The sequence below is a fragment of the Monomorium pharaonis genome, chromosome 5, assembly GCF_013373865.1.
Source record: "Monomorium pharaonis isolate MP-MQ-018 chromosome 5, ASM1337386v2, whole genome shotgun sequence".
In the NCBI taxonomy this organism is placed as follows: Eukaryota; Metazoa; Arthropoda; class Insecta; order Hymenoptera; family Formicidae; genus Monomorium; species Monomorium pharaonis.
Genome location: NC_050471.1, coordinates 28,634,794 through 28,653,438, shown reverse-complemented (window position 1 = coordinate 28,653,438; position 18,645 = coordinate 28,634,794). Strand labels below are relative to the sequence as shown.

Below are 18,645 nucleotides of genomic sequence, written 5' to 3'. Positions count from 1 at the left end.
GCCAGATGTCGCTTCGAAAAATATTTACCAGTTTAAAATTTATGTTTTATTTATTGAAATAAATCTTTCCTCTATAGTCTATCTTATAAATTTATTAAATTATAGATTAAGTTACAAATTAATTTTCAAATATCCATATTAAAGGAAACATTAAAATGTTTAATATACGTACATTTTGTTATTGCAAAGTCAATAAACTACAAATTCTAATAAATTTTTTATTTATAGGAATAAAAATTTCTTTTGCCTTATAATTGTAAAGATTTAGATTTTAATTGAAACTGGCTGACGATTACAAAAAAATAAAATTTTAGAAAAGTTGCGATAAAAAAAACAACTATTAAAAGATGTCAAAAACATCATGTCATTTAAATTTGATTAATATTATGTCATTATTCAATATCGTCTTGTTTGCGAGAACATTACTAAGCTGCAAAGTGTTATGCGTAAAATGCATTTTGATAGAAATATAATCAAACTTTAATATTCCTCCTATGTAAATGTTTATATCGTAATGTATTACTCTTCAAACACGCGTTGAAATTAATCGCATATTTTTACGACGCATTTTTATTTTATTCACTTTAGTCATAAAAATTGCTCTCGTTTGAGGATCCATAAATTTATACGCAATCATTTGTTGCACGTCCGACATGTTCGCGTAGAATTCGAAACAGAAGTCTTCCACCGTCTGAAAGTCATGAAAAATACATTATTGTAAATAGATTAATATATAATTCAAAATTCTATTTTTTGGCAGTTAATAAATTATATATCAATTACTTACCGTTTCGTTATATTTTCTTGCTGTCCTGTAAACATCGATTACTGTTTTCGTACTTATCTGTTTTTTTATGGCCTGGTGGCAATTCTTCCTGAAGTTTTCGTCGTGGAAATCATTAGCCAATTTCAGAATTTCTGTAACCGAAATAGTTTTTAGTCACAAATTATAAGCGATGGTACATGGCAAATGTACATGGCAAAAATTTAACTCAAACTCACCAAATATTTTTTCCAGTTCTAGATCGATCACGCCGGTATATAAATATTTCACAAAAGCGTAATATTCGTTATACGTATATTTATTAAGAAGGACAGAACTGTAAGCAAAAACATACGATTATGAAATATTCTCAATAAAAGGAACTTTCACTCTTTCATAAATGCTTACTTATTTCCATTTTCATCAACGTAGATCCTACTTTTTAACACGGTGTTTACAAAATTTGGAGAACCCATTTCTAATATGATCTTATGAGTGTGAATAGTATAAATAGTATTAAATTGCTCCGAAATTTTTAATATAAGATCACTATTGTTCTGCATCAAAGACAATAAAGAATAAGATTTGTTAGAGAAAAATACATAACACCTTGTAATGTAACACAAAACTGTCTGAGATAATAAATTATGAAGTTTATGTGCATATATATAAAGTGCTTAGCAATTACAAAATATTTAAAGAGTGAAACTAGACGATGAAATAAGATAAAAATAAAAAAAAAACAAAATGCCAATTAAAACCTTTTTTCTATACAAATACCTATTTAAATATTCAAGTTCTTTGGATATTTTCTTGATTATTTGTATGAATATTTAAAATTATAAAATCAAGAGTAACAAAAGTTTAGATAAAGATTTTTGTATTTTTTTTTAATTATACGGATTATTACAAAAACACAAAATCAAAACTTACATGATTATCAAACGCATCTCTTAAATCTTGCAATATTTGGCACTGTTCATTTGCAACTTTTTTCACAGTTGTTGGTGGCCTAGCACTCAGCGCGGTGGACAAATCGAATAAAATTGTGTATTCGGGGATAAATGAGTTAATTTTCTGACCGCTATAGTATCCCCATACGTAAATATTTTTATCCTTGTGAATGGCACAACTTATATTTTTCATGGCGGAAATATCCAATATTTCTCCTTTCTTATATGATATTTCTTTCTGGTAATAACAAAATTCTTTTTATTTTTTAAATTTTTGTTTTCTTTTCTCACACAATAATTATACAGTAGCCAAGGAAGTAGATTAATATTTATTTTTAAATTAAGTTAAAGTTAAAATTTTATATTAAAAGTCACATGAAAAAAGACTAACTTAGTTAAAAGTTATTCTAAGATTAAATTAAGTTAAATTCAAATTAATGTTAAAAAGCATTATTTATATTAAATTAGAAGTTATAATTTCTTAAAAATTAGATTACTCTTTATAACAATTACATTTACATTATGTTTGTACAAATAACAAAACAATTACAATTACATCAAATAAATTTAATCCTTTTTTTCCAAATAAAATTTATTATAAATTAATTTTATATATAAATACTGTTATTTATAGAAAATTATATATTTTCTTTTATTTGGAAAACTTTTTAGGAAATAGAATAAAAATTAAGAAGTTAAAGTTTATGTCTTTATAAGAACTACTTGAAGTTCGAAATTAAAAAATTATTATTTAAAATTAACAAAGTTCTTCAAGTTAAAAGATATTACATCTTTCGACTTTATTAATTTACTTTTAATTATTTTGTATAACTGTGTAGCTAACTATCCATCCTAGTAATAACAAATTATTTACCAATGTAGGTTTAAAGACATTATCTGTATGGTTCAAACCCAATTGTCCAAAAATATTTCCACCCCAGACAAACAGTTGTCCACAATCAGTTAGTGCGAGTGTATGTGTATATCCACTGGCTATCTTAACTAAAACATTAAAGTTCAATAGATTAGGCTGCTCAACATTGTAATTTTTGCCTCCACAAAATCATCATATTTATAAATCATTGCATCTTTAGAAATGTGCATTAGAAGTAAATAAATTACCTATTCTCAGATAAGGATTTTCGAATTCAACCTCACGATGTTCATCTGTAAATATTTTATCACATTTGTAACCCAGTTGGCCTTTATCATTTTTACCCCACGAGTATAGGTGGTTGGTATATTTGTTTTTCTCAGTAAGTACTACAATAAGTACTATAAAAAAAGAGTCGCCACAAGACATGCAAGTGATCTTTGGGAAAACATTGATTTTTTTTCTCAGCCAAAGAAAATGTTTGTCGTAAGTTTGGAAATAGTATACCTAGAATATATTATAATCATTTAATCCCTAAAGTTAACAAATTATAATACCCTGATGGAAATATATTACTGAAATATTTTTCCGGAAATCTCTCTCAATTGGCTCTTTTTCAATAAAATTCAGAAAATTTCTTTTTTTTTGTTAAATAACAATTAAATAAATTTAAAAAATTTTAATAAATTTTAATGCTTTTTAGCGATTTTAATGTATTTTAATGAAATAGTTCAATTAAGAAAAATTTTCAATAAAATATTTTTATCAGGGAATATTTTATATCTATTACCATATTATTATCCAATTGAAAAATAAAAGTAGAGTTGCCACCACATGCAGTTTGTACGATGTTTCTGTTACGTAAATCGACGTTCAGGTTTGCATAATACTTTATGATACAGTTACAGCTTGCGGGGTCCCACCAATGATATACCTTTCAAAAATATAAGATTGTCACAAACTGTGATAACTTATTTATGTTTAGAATTGGCCGAAAAAAATTCAGTAAATGAACAAAATTATACAACGTAATAAATATTATAGACGCATAAAATTTGCACTAGTATATTAATATAACTGCAAATGTAAAAAGTTATGAAGTCCAATTTTCAAGAATAAAAAATTAATTCTTCGAAAATTTCAGGTTTCTCTGATTTTTCACGATGATAAATACTATGATTTTCTATTTAATAATAATAATTGACTTTAAACATCAAGAAAGAGAGATATTTAAAAATATATGTATTCAATAAATCATTAATCTTACAGAAATTTTACAAAAAAAGAAACTAGTATAAATTTTTTACCGGAAATATAAAAGGGAGCGGGAGTCAAATAAATTTCTAATAAAAATTTTTTATGCACCTCTCCATCTTCTGTAAGCAAAAAGATGCAAAAATTACAATCACAGAGGAGCATCTTTATTTTCTTCTGGAGCATGAACTTCACTTTCTTTGAATCGTCTTCTTTAAAAGTATATATAATACCTTCCCTCTTGCTCTCATTATAGTTGCACGAACACTGCGCAAGCCTTGAATAAAAAATAATTACAGCATTATCAAGCATTTTGTTAAAAAGTAAAATAAGTGAAAAAATTAATAAAAAAATAACTTATTTGCATCTTACTTTGCATGAAAAGCAGTAAGTAATAATTGTCAGAATCTTATCCCATAACATCTTTCAGAAAGCTTTCTGAAAAATATCTTTTAGAAAGATATGCTTTCTAAAAGATGTGTGCTGTGTGAGATTTTACTTCGAAAAGTTGCAAAAGAATTAAAGATGAGAGAGTTATACAACTCAATTATTTTTAATAATTTTTTTTAAAAGAGAGAAAGAAAAATAATTTATATCAAACTCGATCAAATTTATTTACCCGATCGGATTTTCGTTTTTTTTTGCCGCGTAAAAATTAATGTATGAGTTTGCCTTGACTCGATTAAAGATCGATTATTTCAATTTGTTGAGAAACTTTTTCTGTTTAATATATAAATAACATAGTCATATTAAAAAGACAAAAACTATTAGTTAAAAATTAATATATAATTATATAATTTAAAATTAATATAAAATTACATAATTTAAAAAAAAAAGATTCCGCGCGAAATTGTTGCTCGCAATTTGCGATTTGCAACAACTCCGCCTCAAATATATATTTTTGAGACTTATTGAATATTATCGAATATTGGTTTTTGTTTCAAATATTCTTGTGTCCTAATATTTTGTTTATCTGTCTTGCGATCAAATCGTTTGGAACGGCAATATTGCTAGCATCATCATCTTCGTAAGAAAAAGGGGAAACAAAACAAAAGCCAAGCGCTTGAACGGCCTGAAAGTCATAATAATATACACACACGCGCGAGAGAATTTTCGAGAAGCGCGTTTACGAAAGCGTCTCAATTAAGCAATCATAGAATTAACAGTCGAACAATTTGAAATCAAATCGTTATATTTTAGTCGGACCGTTCTTTGAAAGCAAATCAAAAGAGTAATATGATATCTTAAAAAAAAGTCCATCGCACCAAAATGAAATAATACCAATGCAGACTCGATCGGTGTATGAGGGCGGAGGGGCATTAATCAAGCCATCAATTACTTGCAGTTTGCCGAACAAAAACGTATTAATTAAAAAAAGATATAAAAGAAAGAGAAAGAAAAAAAGAAAATTTTAATTTACTTCCTGTAGTAGTTAGACGATTTTCTGTTCAACCCTCCGTATTCCGTATCGTCTTTGCCCTTTGTAATATTATCCTCTCCAGTGTCAAATTCCATAGTTTATAATCGTAAATGGTAGCTCAATAACCGTCTTAATAATCTTCTTAACAATAATTAATAATACAAAGAATAATACAAAGAATAATATTACAAACGCTTGTTTAATTAAATCCGCGCACGTATCACTTATGTCTGTGTCAATAAGCACGTAATCCCTCGTTTTAATATATAAATGATGCATAATTATTTTTCCTCAAATGACTTCCAAAATTATGCAACCGATTTCAGATTTCTGCCAATAACTGCGGCGACTGCGGCTATGGAAGCCTTTATAACTCTTAAGTGCTAAGGTTTTTCAGTTTGAACATTCAAAACGTCATTACAAACTTGAATTTGATTGGCCGCTCCCATCGTTAGAGGTCCTATAATAAGAAACTGGTTAGTAAAGGGCCACTTTTGATTGGTCGAGAATTATCGTCAACTCCCGCTCATATTTTAAACAAGTAAACCTCCCTGCTTAAAATGACAGATTATGATTGGATCTTACTCAGATAGAATTTCTATGGTAATTAATACGATATCTGATTGAGTAAGATCCAATCATAATCTGTCATTTTAAGCAGGGCTTCCATTAACATCTTAATTCAAATAAAAATAAACGTTAAAAAAACATAATGTTTCTTCATATACAATATTTTAAAACGATAAAATCTTTTTTGTACTTCCTGGAGCGTTTTTCGACAAGCAACACGGAAGTGTAGTTATGTAACAGCTACACAGTAGTCAAATAGCGTTTTTCGACCGACTTGGGTTAATCGCTCCGGGAGCGATGGATGTCACAAGGCCAATCACATTCTTCTAAAGACGGGAATAACTGTGATTGGCCAGTTCTAAAGGAAAAGAACCTGGGGCCCGATTCTTGAAGTCATTCGCAAGAGAAACGTATACGCAAATACTCGCTCTAACAGAAAGTTGTAAGTTTATTGATTAATAGCCATACGATAGCCAATAAATTTCTAACTTTTCTGTAAGAACAGAATTTGCGAATACGTTTCTCTTGCGAATAAATTCAAGAATCGAGCCCCTGGGGCTCTTGAATTTATTCGCAAGAGAAACGTATTCGCAAATTCTGTTCTTACAGAAAAGTTAGAAATTTATTATCTATCGTATGGCTATTAACCAATAAACTTATAACTTTCTGTTGGAGCAAGTATTTGCGTATACGTTTCTCTTGCGAATGAATTCAAGAATCGAGCCCCTGAGACGGGTTTTAACTCAGAGCACCGGTCGAAAACGCCAAAAAGGTGCAGCAAAAACGAACAGATCTATAGTAAAAAGATAAAGCGGCATTTATATTTCTTTTTCACTCGTAGAAATTTCATGAAATTTGATGGCCGGGTCTCAAGGCTCTCTAGCCGCCATTGGCGCGCAACGTCCGCTGCACTTTTCTCCACGTCGCAGTCGCATCTACACCCGCGGGGCGCGACACACGATTCTAGAGTCCCTATAATAAAATCTGGACATCATTTCTAGTTCGACAAAACATGGCGTCGTAAACATAAACAGTTGCATGATTATAAAAATCACAATTCCTAATCTTTAAAATTTTATTCTAATGTACAAAAATTGTAATTTAATAAAATTCTTTATTTCCAAAATGGTTAATATTCATTGTGACACGCTGGAACCTTGCTGCAATTTATTCAACAAAATAATAAAACGTTTTATTTTATTTCGCATAAAAATTGATTGCAAAAAAGGGCGATTAAAAAAATAAAATTTATAGTAGTAAAACTATGGCTAGGCATGCTGCTATTGAATAATGTTATCTTTTATTCAAAATTATATTGTTTTTATTTTTATACAAATAAAACTTTTAAAAACAAATTTATTTCCTATTGTTCGATTCTTACCAGTTGAATAATACCGCGAGCAAAGTATTAATTTAAGACACCTTATTGGTTCCGCCATACTTTGTCGGCACCAATAGGATTACTGACAACGTTGTCCAGACTCTTATTATAGGGACTCTACATACACGTCTTCACGCGCGCGCCGCCACGCTCGTCACCGGGCGCCGTGCGAAATACAGTGCAGAACAGTGCAATAGAAATATGGCGGGCGTTGACTTGCTTTCGTGCCGTCTCGCGCCGAACGAACGACGACAATAGAAAGGAAGGTGAAGAGGAACTGGAGTGATCTACCGCACCGTCGGCTGCTTCACACGGGCGTCCGGCACCCCTGATGAGTCACGTGCTGTCACGTGCGGGAGAGTGCTCTGTTTCATCGCGCGTCTTCATCGCGCGCGCGTCGCCGGTATTCCGGCATTCCGTGAACCGGACCCTGTACTCGGCGACGACATAACCGAAGACCGCAGATGTGATACCCCGCGCCTACGGCGGAGAGACACTTCTGACCGGTGAGGAGAGACACTTCCGCGTGCATTCGCGCGTTTGCAAACCCCCGGTGAGTCCTCGCCTCCTCTCGCGCGGCACTTTTTTTTACTCCCCCCCCCCCCCCCCCCGTGGTCCGGCCGGCTCGCTCCGCGCAGCCGTTCCCGCCGTAACCTTTCTTCCTCTGTCGCCATTGTAAACACCGACACACGTATACGGCGGAGTATCCGCACACATACGTTATCTCGCCGCAACGAACACGACCCGGGTGGAAATCTCGCGTTCCAACTCTACCTTGTTATGTAATTGTTCGAATCACCGGCTTTTTTTTTTAACGTGAATCACGTGTCTTAGCAATGTTTGTTTCCCAGATGTTTGTAAACTTATGTTTTTCTGAGTTTTATGTTTTTATGAGTTAATTTGCATTAATCTACATTGCATTAATCTACATTGTATTATGTTAGTAAATTGATATAAGTAGGATATATCAGTTATTTAGCTCTCATAAACATTAATTTTATATTTTTCAAATTTTTAAGTATTTATATTAATTTACATTTGCTTACATTAATAAACTCTTGTAATTACATTGTATTATCTGTTTAGATGTTTATAATTTTATATTTTTCTAATTTTTATTTGCGTCACTTTACATTTTTTACATTTATTTATATTGTATGTTTAAATTAGTTTTTGTTTGTTACATTAGTTTTATTTTCAGAGCCCTGCTACAATCCATTGACGATGTCTAACCCAGACGAGGCAGACACTTGCAAGTTAGACTTGTATCCAGAAAGTACACAGGAGACACAAGAGACCTATTATGAAGGTGCTACCAACGAAAGCTTCAAAATCAATGACGAGACTCAAAACACAAATCTGAACGAGAGTCAAGATTTTAATCTCATCGTGTCTGAGGGAGACGACAGCATGGTGGAGCAGAAGAAGAAGATGCAAAATGAGAAGGAATCTAATCTCCAGAAATCGGTCGAACGGAAGGATTTGCAAACCCCAGAGCTAAGCCCAGAGACACCACAAATGGCAGATAAGAACGTAAATTCGAACGAAAGCAAGGACGAGGCTGTTGAAAAGAAGGGAGATGTGTCCGGCGAGTTGGAGAAGAAAGACGATCATTCTGACGAGGACGAGGATGTCATTCAGGGCACACCTCCGCAGAATTACTCCCCGTCGTCCAGGAAGATAAGTGGCGTCGATGTTACGCCATTCAGTCTGAAGCGCAAGATCAGGACTGCCGACGAGCTACCGCTCGCCAAGATGCTCAGAACGAAGGACGCGACGAACGTTGAGAAGCCGAGTGGCGAGGAGTCCTGCAACTCCGACGATTCGTACCAGGAGCTGTTTAAAAACATCGACAAGAACGTTGTAATAGAAGAGACCCAGGATCTGACCAACCCCGAGTTTACTCAGAACTCGCTGAAGATTCCTGCCACTGAACACGCGGCAGACAAACCCGAGACTCATACCGAGCAGAACGACAGTCAACGGGATGAGACAGCCTTCTCTGAGAAAAACGACAATTCGAAGACAAAACTGATTAATGATAGCCCCTCTGTTGTCCTTAGAGATTACAGCAGAGACGATTCCCAGCTAAACGAGAGCACGACAGCGACAGTGGCCGACGAAAGCCTGAGCGTTTCTTCCGCGAAGCTGAGCGACATCAGCGCGAACGACAGCACCATTGTCAACATAAATTCTGTCAACGGAGACAGTTCTCAGCCAGGAGATGATCTGCCCGTTGAGATAAAGGCGGACGTCGCCTCTGCAAGCGACGTAACAACCGACGAGGCGTCTGGGACTGGAACGAAGTCAGTAAAGGATATAAAAATATCCGACAAAAAGAATGAGGTGGAGAAATTGAAATGCGTCGAGTCCACCGCGGAAAGGACCGTCGATGATAATAACGATGAAGACGAGGAGATCCCGTCCTCTCAGACGAAATCGCGAACCAGCGTGGAATTGATATTCGAAGGCGCGAACAATCACCGAGCCGCCAGCGATGGCGATGGTAAATCGAAGCCGCAGGTGGTGCAGATTGACGACGACGGCGAGAAGATACTGGACTCGTCGGTCGAGATGGCGTACGATCGTTCGAAGGGCACGAGGACCCCGAAACCGGAGGTCGTCCAGATCGACGACTCACACGAGAAGATTGTTCTGGACCTATTGGGGAAGAGCGCCGAGATTCAGGTAACGGACAAGAGCAGCTACGAGAGCAAAAGTAGCAGCCACGATAACAGCTACAGATCCATGGAGAGCATGAAGGAGTCGTCCCTGGACTCGAAACTGACGGGCAAGCGACTGGTAAACGGCAGTTCCGATTTCAAGAAGAGCGACGCCGACGCCACCCTCAGCGTGGAATCTGACGCTTCCTCCGTGAGCGACGAGATCACCGTCGCGAATGACGTGAAAAAGACAGATGACACGAAGGTTAACTTCATGGACAACATCGATTTCATCAGCATAAGTGATCATGAGACGTCCACCGTAGAGGAGAAAAGCAAATCCGATCTTTCTGCGCCGATTAAGACCATGCAGGTGAACGACAGATAGATACATCTACCTATTGCACTTTATCGTATGAAAAATACGTTAATTAATTTTTTGTAGCAAAATCTTTCAATTCCTTCCCGGACATATAATAGATATAAGAACAAAGTTTCAGATTTTACTTAGTATTTTAAAAGCTCATTTAAAAAATAAAATTTTTTTTGTGTTTTGCGAAAATTTTATGTTTATATATATATATATATATTTTTTTTTTATTCTTATCGGAATAAAATCGTTCATGATATTACGCTGCTTGAAAAATTATTTAGCATTTATAATCCAGATTTAAAAAATAGACTTGTTTGTAGAAAAAATGTTATATAAAGACTTACTTGTAAAATTATGTGGAAATACATGAGAAAAATATCATTGCAGGTGGAGCGGGAGGTTAGTGTGTACCTGAAATTAAAGTGTCTGTTGCACGTGGATGAGAACACAAAGGAGCCCGTGAGCAAGGAGTTGACCGCGGTGCATTGCGAGCCCGTGATAATTGAGCCCAGACAGAAGGGTGAGGATAGCTCGCTCGACATCTCCGACAAGATCGATTCGTCGCCTGGTTCTGTGAACAGCAATCCTCAGCTGTACACGCTGAATCCGTGCCGATTATCTATTCTGTCATCGATCAGCTCATCCAGCTCGGCGTCCAGCGCGGCCTCTTTGCAAGCGAAGATAGCCCGTAACTCGCACTTCTTTTCGATACCATTGGGTCCGGCAAAGCACGCGAAGAAATCCTCCCAGGACACTCTGCCGGATAGGCAGATGTTGAACGATACGTACGATCAATTGACGCGCGAGTGGAAAAACCACCATCTGCTGACGGAGACGATTCTAAATTATACAAACACAGAGCTAAGCGGTATCACCACCGGTATTGCCGCTGCTACAGCTTCAGTTGTGGTCGACATGGAGAATATGAACAATGAGCGACTGGATGATCCTCATCCTCATCATCACTTGACCGTTAAGAGCAACAATATGCGTTCGTCAACACCGTCGGAACAACCTGCGACGACTTCGAAGGTGGAACCAGTGACCACCACGCCGAAAAGCACGAAGAAGGGCAAAGCTGTAAAGAGGCCGAGGAGCAAACTGGCAAAGTCAAACGCCAACATCAATGCGCAAATCAACCGAGAGGATGGCGACAAAATCTCGGACAAGCCGCACGCATCGGAGTCGGACACACCGTCGAGAGCGAAGAAGAGCAAGACGGTGGAGCAAGACGACACGTTGAACAAAAGCGACGGCAATCTCGAGCAATCTCACTCGAATTCGATGCTAAATGACGTGCTGATCGGCTGCAACGTATTCGCCAAGTGGTCGGACAACAATTACTATCCAGGCATGGTGAGCAATCGGCTGAAGGACAAGTACAAAGTGAACTTCTACGACGGCAAGAGCAAGGTGCTCATACCCGAGTTCGTGATACCGATACCAAAGACGTTGCGGGAGGGCCTGTCCGTCTACGCGACCACGAAGACCAACGATTATAGTTTTCCCAGTATTATAGTCGACGTTCAAACAACGTCGGGCGGTGACACGTACTATACGGTAGAGACCGATGAGGGCGAGCGATTGCGCGTGCAACTGCCAAACATATCCCTGACTGCCGATCAAGCGCAGGTGCTCAAGGAGGAAGTGGAAGATTCCACAGGCAAGAGCTCTCTGCCGAGCACTCCGAAGGCGCTCGCCCAGGTGACCCTGGACAACATGGTCGATGGCAAGCGACGTTCCAAGAGACTCGGCGCGCCGCTCTTTTCGACCCCCAAGTCCGCTACCAAGAACATCGCGTCGACCAGCATATATAAGGCCAGTAAGTCGGAGCCTTCGGTGTCCGGCATCTCTTCCACCAAGGCGACGGTTGGATCGGAGAACGAGGAGGGTATCTCGAGCGATTCGAACATCGAGTCGATTCAGCCGTTGGTTCAGGACAAATACGCTATAAACGGCACACAGAGAGAGATAATCGGCTCGCCGTATGAACAGATCATGAAGGGAGGGCCGTTGAGCAAAATCAAGAGCAAGCCACGCAGCAAGAAGAAGAAGGTGGAGGACCCACAAATAATTGAGACCCTCGGCCCGATCCCGAACTCCCAAATCTTTAAGGGCATGTCATTCATTTTTACTTGCGCATCCTTAGAGACACTGGACAGGTATCTTCCTTTCTCACTTACGTATTCACTTCATAATTTGAATGCAAGACTATCGTAATTCCGCGGTTTCAGTCGCGGAGAACTCAGGTATTTCATTTTCATCGCCATGTAGATTCAACAGATTTATTTTTGATTATTAATGTATGCGTTAACTCTATATCTTTTTATTAAGTTTTACCTGCATTGCTTCCCTTTAAGGGTTTTAAACGATTTCTACTTAGTATCCGCTAACTCATATCGCGTCTTTTCAGGCATGTGGACATGAAGAGTGCTAAGTCGAGCGCGGAGGAGACCGCCACCGAGACAGATACCGAAAATGAAAATGAGTGGGTAGATCGTCCTTTCGTGCGCGACAGGTTGCACACGCAGATTACAGAGGGTGGCGGGAAGATCTACTTAATGGGAATGGATCTTGACATTCTAAAGGAGTTTGCACAGATACCGAAGGATGAATATAAAAACACGACACTCATCGCAAATGTCCCAAACACCACGCCGAAGTACTTATTGTGTTTGTCGGTCGGCATTCGCATATGCAGTCACAAGTGGATCATCAAATGTTGCGAAGAGGTAGCGTTATTACTTTTTTATAGTATTAAAAGAACTATCGTTAGTAAACAATAATTACTGGTCAATTTAATGCTGTCAGATTTTAAAAATGTAACAAAGTTAAATTATATGTAGATAGAATGAAAAAAACAAAGTTAACTCTTACTGAAAAAAGCAACTAATTTTGTTACAAGTAATAAGTAATAATTATAGCTTCAACATTCTTTTTAATGTTCAAATAAATTTAATTAAAAAATTATATATATATATTTGTTTGTTATATATGTCTTTTTACAATTCCTGATTCATTATATTTTTTTATTACATATATTTATATACCATAATGTTGTGTATTATTATACTTAACAATTTGATTAAGTCATCAACTTTTCGTCACGCGTAATATTTTATTCGACTGCGCGTTTTTAGAACAAGATTCTGAATGCGCGGGATTATGCTCTTCCCAATGGCTGGAGTTTACTGAAAAAAACTTACATTGAAGCGTTCCAGATGGGTGCGAAAAAATCGCTGTCAGAAGTCGTTGTAATAATTCCCAGTGTAGCATTCGAAGAACAATATGTCACATTCTGGCGACAAGTCTGCGAGAACGCGGGCGCGGTTGTTTTAATCGCGGAGCACTCAGGTATTTCATTTCAGCGTCGTGCAGATTCTATTCAAACACAAATTTACTTGTGAACTATTAACATACAGAGTATTCGACAATAAAGTGGAAGAAATTTTTAAAATTAATTTCATAATTCAAATAATTATTGTATTTTGTAGAAAAGAATTTACAAAATTATATTTTTTCCAGGAACAATAGATTTTAATAATGGTAATGTAGTGGTCGTGTCTAATCGGGAATGCCCGGTGTGGGCATTGAAGGGCGCGGCTCGGCTACAAATTCCAGTACTATCGACCACGTGGGTAGTTCAATGTATAATTGAGGGCAGGCTCTGTCCAAAGGACCATCCGCGTTACAAATACAATTATTAGAAAGCTGGGTTTTTTGTTAATTAGAAACCCATTGTTTTTATAATCGTGAGTATGTCGTCTACGATGAATGTAGCTAGAATATATTTTTTCTTTTGCTTTCCAACTCTTCCCCGTTTTTGTTTTTCCAAATCTTTTTAACTTCCACAATCGCGCGCTTTGCATGAGACGGAAAAATGATTTTAATCATGAGTCTTGATATTTTTTATTTCATCATTTTTTAATATCATTTTACTGTCTATTAAAGCGTTTTTAATACGCTAGCATTATATGACATATCTCGTTTCTATCATTTTCTACAGACAAAAAATTCTTCCCTTTTTTATCCTTCTCTTTTTACGTTTGTACATTCGATTTATTACTGATTATTAATATCACGCATTTTAATGTGGTGATTCATCTTCGCGCAATTAGTACATGTAAGCGATATTCTCGTTCTGCAAATTTTCAATTTAAAACAATGATCTTGATATTTGTTTTACATAATTCTTTCACGCGAGAAAAGTGCGTAGCGATTTATATTTTTATAAGATTTTGTATAAAATGGATAGTGTACAAATACTGTACATTATATGCATGAATGTGAATCATTATTATGTGTAAAACGATATCGCCAATTGATTCATTGTTCTCTTTTGCGATGATTTGATCATGATCACGCTCATCAGAAACGCAGAATTAATTCCAGTAAACGCGGCCGAAGAAACGATAGAATGTCATATCAGTAAATAAAATCTTTACTTTCCATCGATTTTTTATCAACGGGCATCCACTGTCTACTGTAATCGACTATCAAATCTATGATCGATATTGGGGTTCCTGTCTTCTCATCATGTGGAATTATATTAGTAGCCAGAAACAACGTGATTTTTTTCTTTGCAATGTAGATCATAAATTAGTTTAGTAGTAAAGATAAGGTTCACGCGGGTCTCAGTTTCTGATCTCTCATAATTCATCACGTGCAGTAGGAGAGGAAGCAGGAACCTTAAGGGCCATTCTACAATAGTCGCAAGTCGTCAGTTGCTTTCTATGACAATCAGTGATCATCGAGCTCTATACGTAAAGTTCAATGTTCATTGGCGGTTACAAAAGGCGACTTGCGACTATTGTAGAATGACCCTAAGAGAATATTTTTATGAAAGACAAAATATCTTTTGATGAACGACAACACGATTGATTAACATTAATACAATATGCAAAACTCCAAATTTTTATTAAATTACCGAGTAGATGTATGCTTTTATACGCGCAATGTATATAAGTAAATATACTATACAAATTTTATATTATAATATGTATATAAAGAGTATGTTATAGCTATATTATGTACAATCATGTCCAGAAATAAAATATAGTGATATTTTGACAACTGTTCTTTCTCTATCTTTGTTTGCTCTTCCGAGCCCTTTTCATTCTTACAAGTATTCCCTTACTTTAGTGTCCGACCGAAATTAGGTTCTGTCACCAAATTTCGGCCGAAACCGAAATCTTTTTTTTACTTTAGTTATACCTAATTAATAATTAAATTACGAAACATTATACATAGTAATAAAACGTTAATTATTTTTTAATAAAATTAAAACTTAGTTACGTAAAATCTTGCCAAATAAAAATAAGTCTTCGAAAAATAAAATAAATTCTTAAAAAATAATACAAGAAATTAATTTCTTTAAACAAAATTCATCTTTTCTTATTTATATTCTCATTTGCGCAAGACATAATTAACAGAATATAAATATTTTGTAATAATTTCTCAGTAATAATATTGGTAAATAGATTACTGACAGTAATACAACTTTGAATTATTTTGTTTACATTATTTGTTAATAATCAAAATTGAATCATCTAATGTTATATGCTAAATATTCCGAGATGTGCCCAACATAGTTTTGGCGGCAGTCGAAGGTTCAGTCATTCTTCGACCGAAACCGAAATGTAGCCGAAAATCATGTTTGGACCAAAACCGAAACCGAACCTTTAGTCGAACACTACGTCGTAAGGCTTACTTGTGACGGAGTTACAGAATAACTCAAGACTTCATAAATCAAATAGCATTTATATTTCATATAAATGGAGCCTATATGAAATAATTTTTGTATATTTAGTATTTATAAAATTAACATTAATTTTTATGTTTTTAATTTTAATCGCTTGATTCACGAGTGCTTAATATAAATATAAACATTTACAACATTTATTAGTTTGTTTTAATCATTTTTAGTATGGCGATTATAAGCCCAAAAATACGTAAATCAAGGAATAGCTGTAACAATTGGCGCAAATTGTTACGCCCGCAAAATGATTCAATAACAATTCGAAATATGGATCGTATTATCATTTATGTAAACTGTACATTCTGTTTATTGCCTTTTTTCTGTTCGTATCTTAAAAGTTGCCAGATAAATCCATCGACTCTTACGCATTATACCAATTAAGGAACAATAACGTAAATGACATCACCAGAAAGAAGAAAAGGAACCACACCCTAGAGCTGGCGTTTCGCTGGATCGCCTGTCGGATCTGCTTGTTCGCCTCCTTCACGTTCTCCGTCGAGCCGATCACTGTCGTCATTAGCCTGTCCAGGTCACTGTCTTGGTCGAGCACCTTCTCCGTGAAGATTTTTTGAAGCTCGGCGATGTGAACCACCTTGCTCTCGATCTGCTTCACCTCCTCCGTCATAGTGTTCAGCTCGTTGTAGAGCTGCTCGTTCTCCGACTCAAACATCTGGATGTCCTCGGCCGACGGCTCCTCCTCGTACGTTAGCTGTTGATTGACATCGCCGTTGATCTCCTGGATCTTCATTGGGCTCAAGTCGTTCGAGCCGTTCCTGGCCTCGTGATCCTCCGCGGCGGTTCTCTCCGTCAATTTTTTAACCGCCGATGATAACGGCTGACTGTTCGCGGGATCCGACTGCAGCTTGGCAATCCTACGCGTCTCCATGGTCCTCTTCACGCGCATTGCCCTCTGCTCCGAATAGATCTTGCAGACGTTCTTGAGGTAGTCCTCTATTAGCACTAGTATAATCTCGCGATGCTCGACGTTCTGCTGGCTGATCTCCGCGGTGGACGCGGCAACCTCTCGCTTCAGCTCCTTGATGAGCTGCGAGCAGGTGCTCATTATTCGCTGCGCGCCCAGGTCGATCTCGTCGCGCTCCACGTCGGTCATCCGCGGCGCCGTAGGCAGATATCTAGAGAAGTTGAGATAGGCTCGACGATTCTCCAGCAGAAACTCGCGCAGCTTCGAGATCTGCGTGACCACCGTGTGCGCCTTTACGTTGAAGGTGCTTTTGCGCCCTGTCCTGGTGACCTGCCTCCGCGAAGGAGACTGACCCTCGGTCAGCATGCCGAGGTCCTTGTTGCGCAGATTCACCACCTTCACGCTGGCCTTGAATAATGCGCTCACGTCCATCCCCGTTGGTCCACCGGAGGCTGCAGCTCGTCGAGGTCCTTCCTCAGCGTGAATGTAATGTAGCAACGCTGCTGTATATAAGAAAGTTTTTTTTAAAGAAATTTAAATAAACATGATAGAAAATAAGTTTAAATAATAATAAAAATGGCGACTACGTTTTGATAACAGGAAAATATTTATTTAAAATAGAGCTGGATAACTTAATATATTTTTTAAGGAAATTAAGTTCAAGTTAATGGCCAATAAAATTAATTTATAATTACCTAAAATTCTAAAAAATGCGTTGATTAAAAATTAAATTAAAAGTTAATCTTGAAAGCATTGTTTATATTAAATCTGTCATAATTTTGATAAAGCTACAAAGTTCTCCTGCTTCAAATGATTAATAAAAAAATTTACAATCAACACATACTAGTGCATAAAATTTCTTAACTGTATAAGTGAATTTTCACTCGAAGTAGCAAAAATACAAGCAAAATATAAGGAAATGATGCATTGAAAACACAAGTGGACCAAGTCATGCAACTTAGGTTTCTATGATCTATGTGTTTTCAAGCAGATGGATTTGCACAATGGGCAACACATTTTTTCGGAGTTGGTCCACCTGTATCTTCCGCGTTTTAAACATATATGAGCTGCATTTCAGGATTTAAAAACTGAAAAGACAAAGGTGTATTAAAACGAAAATTTGCTCATAATTCACCTCACTCTCTCCACGTCAACTCCTCATTTGTTATGCTTGTAAACGCGTCGATTACATCAGATGCATCATGATATCATTTGTAATTATACAGTACGATGCGGCTTCTGCGTTTCCTTGTCGAGTAAAATTGTGATATAGCGAACGGATATATCAGTTAGTTTTATAAACACCTGTCATGTACTCACGCATCGAGCCACTGAAGTGACTGATCACTGAAAGCGAATCGCAGTGAGGTTATGTACAGGTTATGAATGTGCACTTCGGATGCGCGAGGAACGTCAGAGAAATTTTAAGTAAGAAAAACATACACCCAAATCGTGGAGAAACGGCAATTCCACGTTCACTCCATGACGTAGAGAACAACATAATTGATCAATTTTTAATCAAATATTATCTTAAGAAAAGTAAAACACCATACTAATTCTTAGTTATTGATCAATAAATAGGATCTAAAATCTGAATGATCAATTATTGACCCTATAAGCGGACATATCTCGAACAATTATTGCTTTAAAACATAAAGTCATTTTTTTCTCAAATATACACCAATTGTTGTACTCGTTAAATGGTACCGGCCCT

General features: G+C 36.4%; 3 protein-coding genes across 11 annotated transcripts; 1 reads left to right on the top strand and 2 right to left on the bottom strand.

Annotated features, from left to right (window-relative positions):
- Positions 1-51: 51 nt before the first annotated feature.
- LOC105840094 (RCC1 and BTB domain-containing protein 2) lies at positions 52-7,598 on the bottom strand. 4 transcript variants are annotated; one of them, XM_036286792.1, is made up of 11 exons: positions 7,512-7,598; positions 5,690-5,724; positions 3,956-4,121; positions 3,381-3,524; positions 2,839-3,097; positions 2,591-2,718; positions 1,697-1,954; positions 1,172-1,320; positions 1,003-1,100; positions 788-918; positions 52-691 (listed from the first exon to the last, which is right to left on the bottom strand). In XM_036286792.1, the coding sequence occupies exons 3-11, from the start codon at positions 4,028-4,030 to the stop codon at positions 527-529; spliced, it is 1,407 nt and encodes a 468-aa protein (XP_036142685.1). In that variant the 5' UTR covers positions 4,031-4,121; positions 5,690-5,724; positions 7,512-7,598; the 3' UTR covers positions 52-526. The 4 variants fall into 4 exon arrangements, with proteins under 4 accessions (XP_036142685.1, XP_036142686.1, XP_012542306.2 ...); XM_036286793.1 differs by lacking the exon at positions 5,690-5,724 and having other exon boundaries at positions 7,512-7,594; XM_012686852.3 differs by lacking the exons at positions 5,690-5,724; positions 7,512-7,598 and adding an exon at positions 5,265-5,671.
- On the top strand, positions 7,167-15,321 carry LOC105834472. 5 transcript variants are annotated; one of them, XM_036286790.1, is made up of 6 exons: positions 7,183-7,721; positions 8,417-10,251; positions 10,639-12,413; positions 12,665-12,983; positions 13,392-13,605; positions 13,777-15,321. In XM_036286790.1, exons 2-6 carry the CDS (start codon positions 8,440-8,442, stop codon positions 13,956-13,958), a joined length of 4,302 nt encoding a protein of 1,433 aa, XP_036142683.1. In that variant the 5' UTR covers positions 7,183-7,721; positions 8,417-8,439; the 3' UTR covers positions 13,959-15,321. The 5 variants fall into 5 exon arrangements, with proteins under 5 accessions (XP_036142684.1, XP_036142683.1, XP_036142682.1 ...); XM_036286789.1 differs by having other exon boundaries at positions 7,183-7,768; XM_012676974.3 differs by lacking the exon at positions 7,183-7,721 and adding an exon at positions 7,852-7,997.
- On the bottom strand, positions 15,150-18,335 carry LOC105834473 (syntaxin-18). 2 transcript variants are annotated; one of them, XM_012676980.3, is made up of 2 exons: positions 18,067-18,335; positions 15,150-17,431 (listed from the first exon to the last, which is right to left on the bottom strand). In XM_012676980.3, exon 2 carries the CDS (start codon positions 17,361-17,363, stop codon positions 16,371-16,373), a length of 993 nt encoding a protein of 330 aa, XP_012532434.1. In that variant the 5' UTR covers positions 17,364-17,431; positions 18,067-18,335; the 3' UTR covers positions 15,150-16,370. The 2 variants fall into 2 exon arrangements, with proteins under 2 accessions (XP_012532434.1, XP_012532433.1); XM_012676979.2 differs by having other exon boundaries at positions 15,150-17,434; positions 18,067-18,205.
- Between the last annotated feature and the right edge of the window lie 310 nt (positions 18,336-18,645).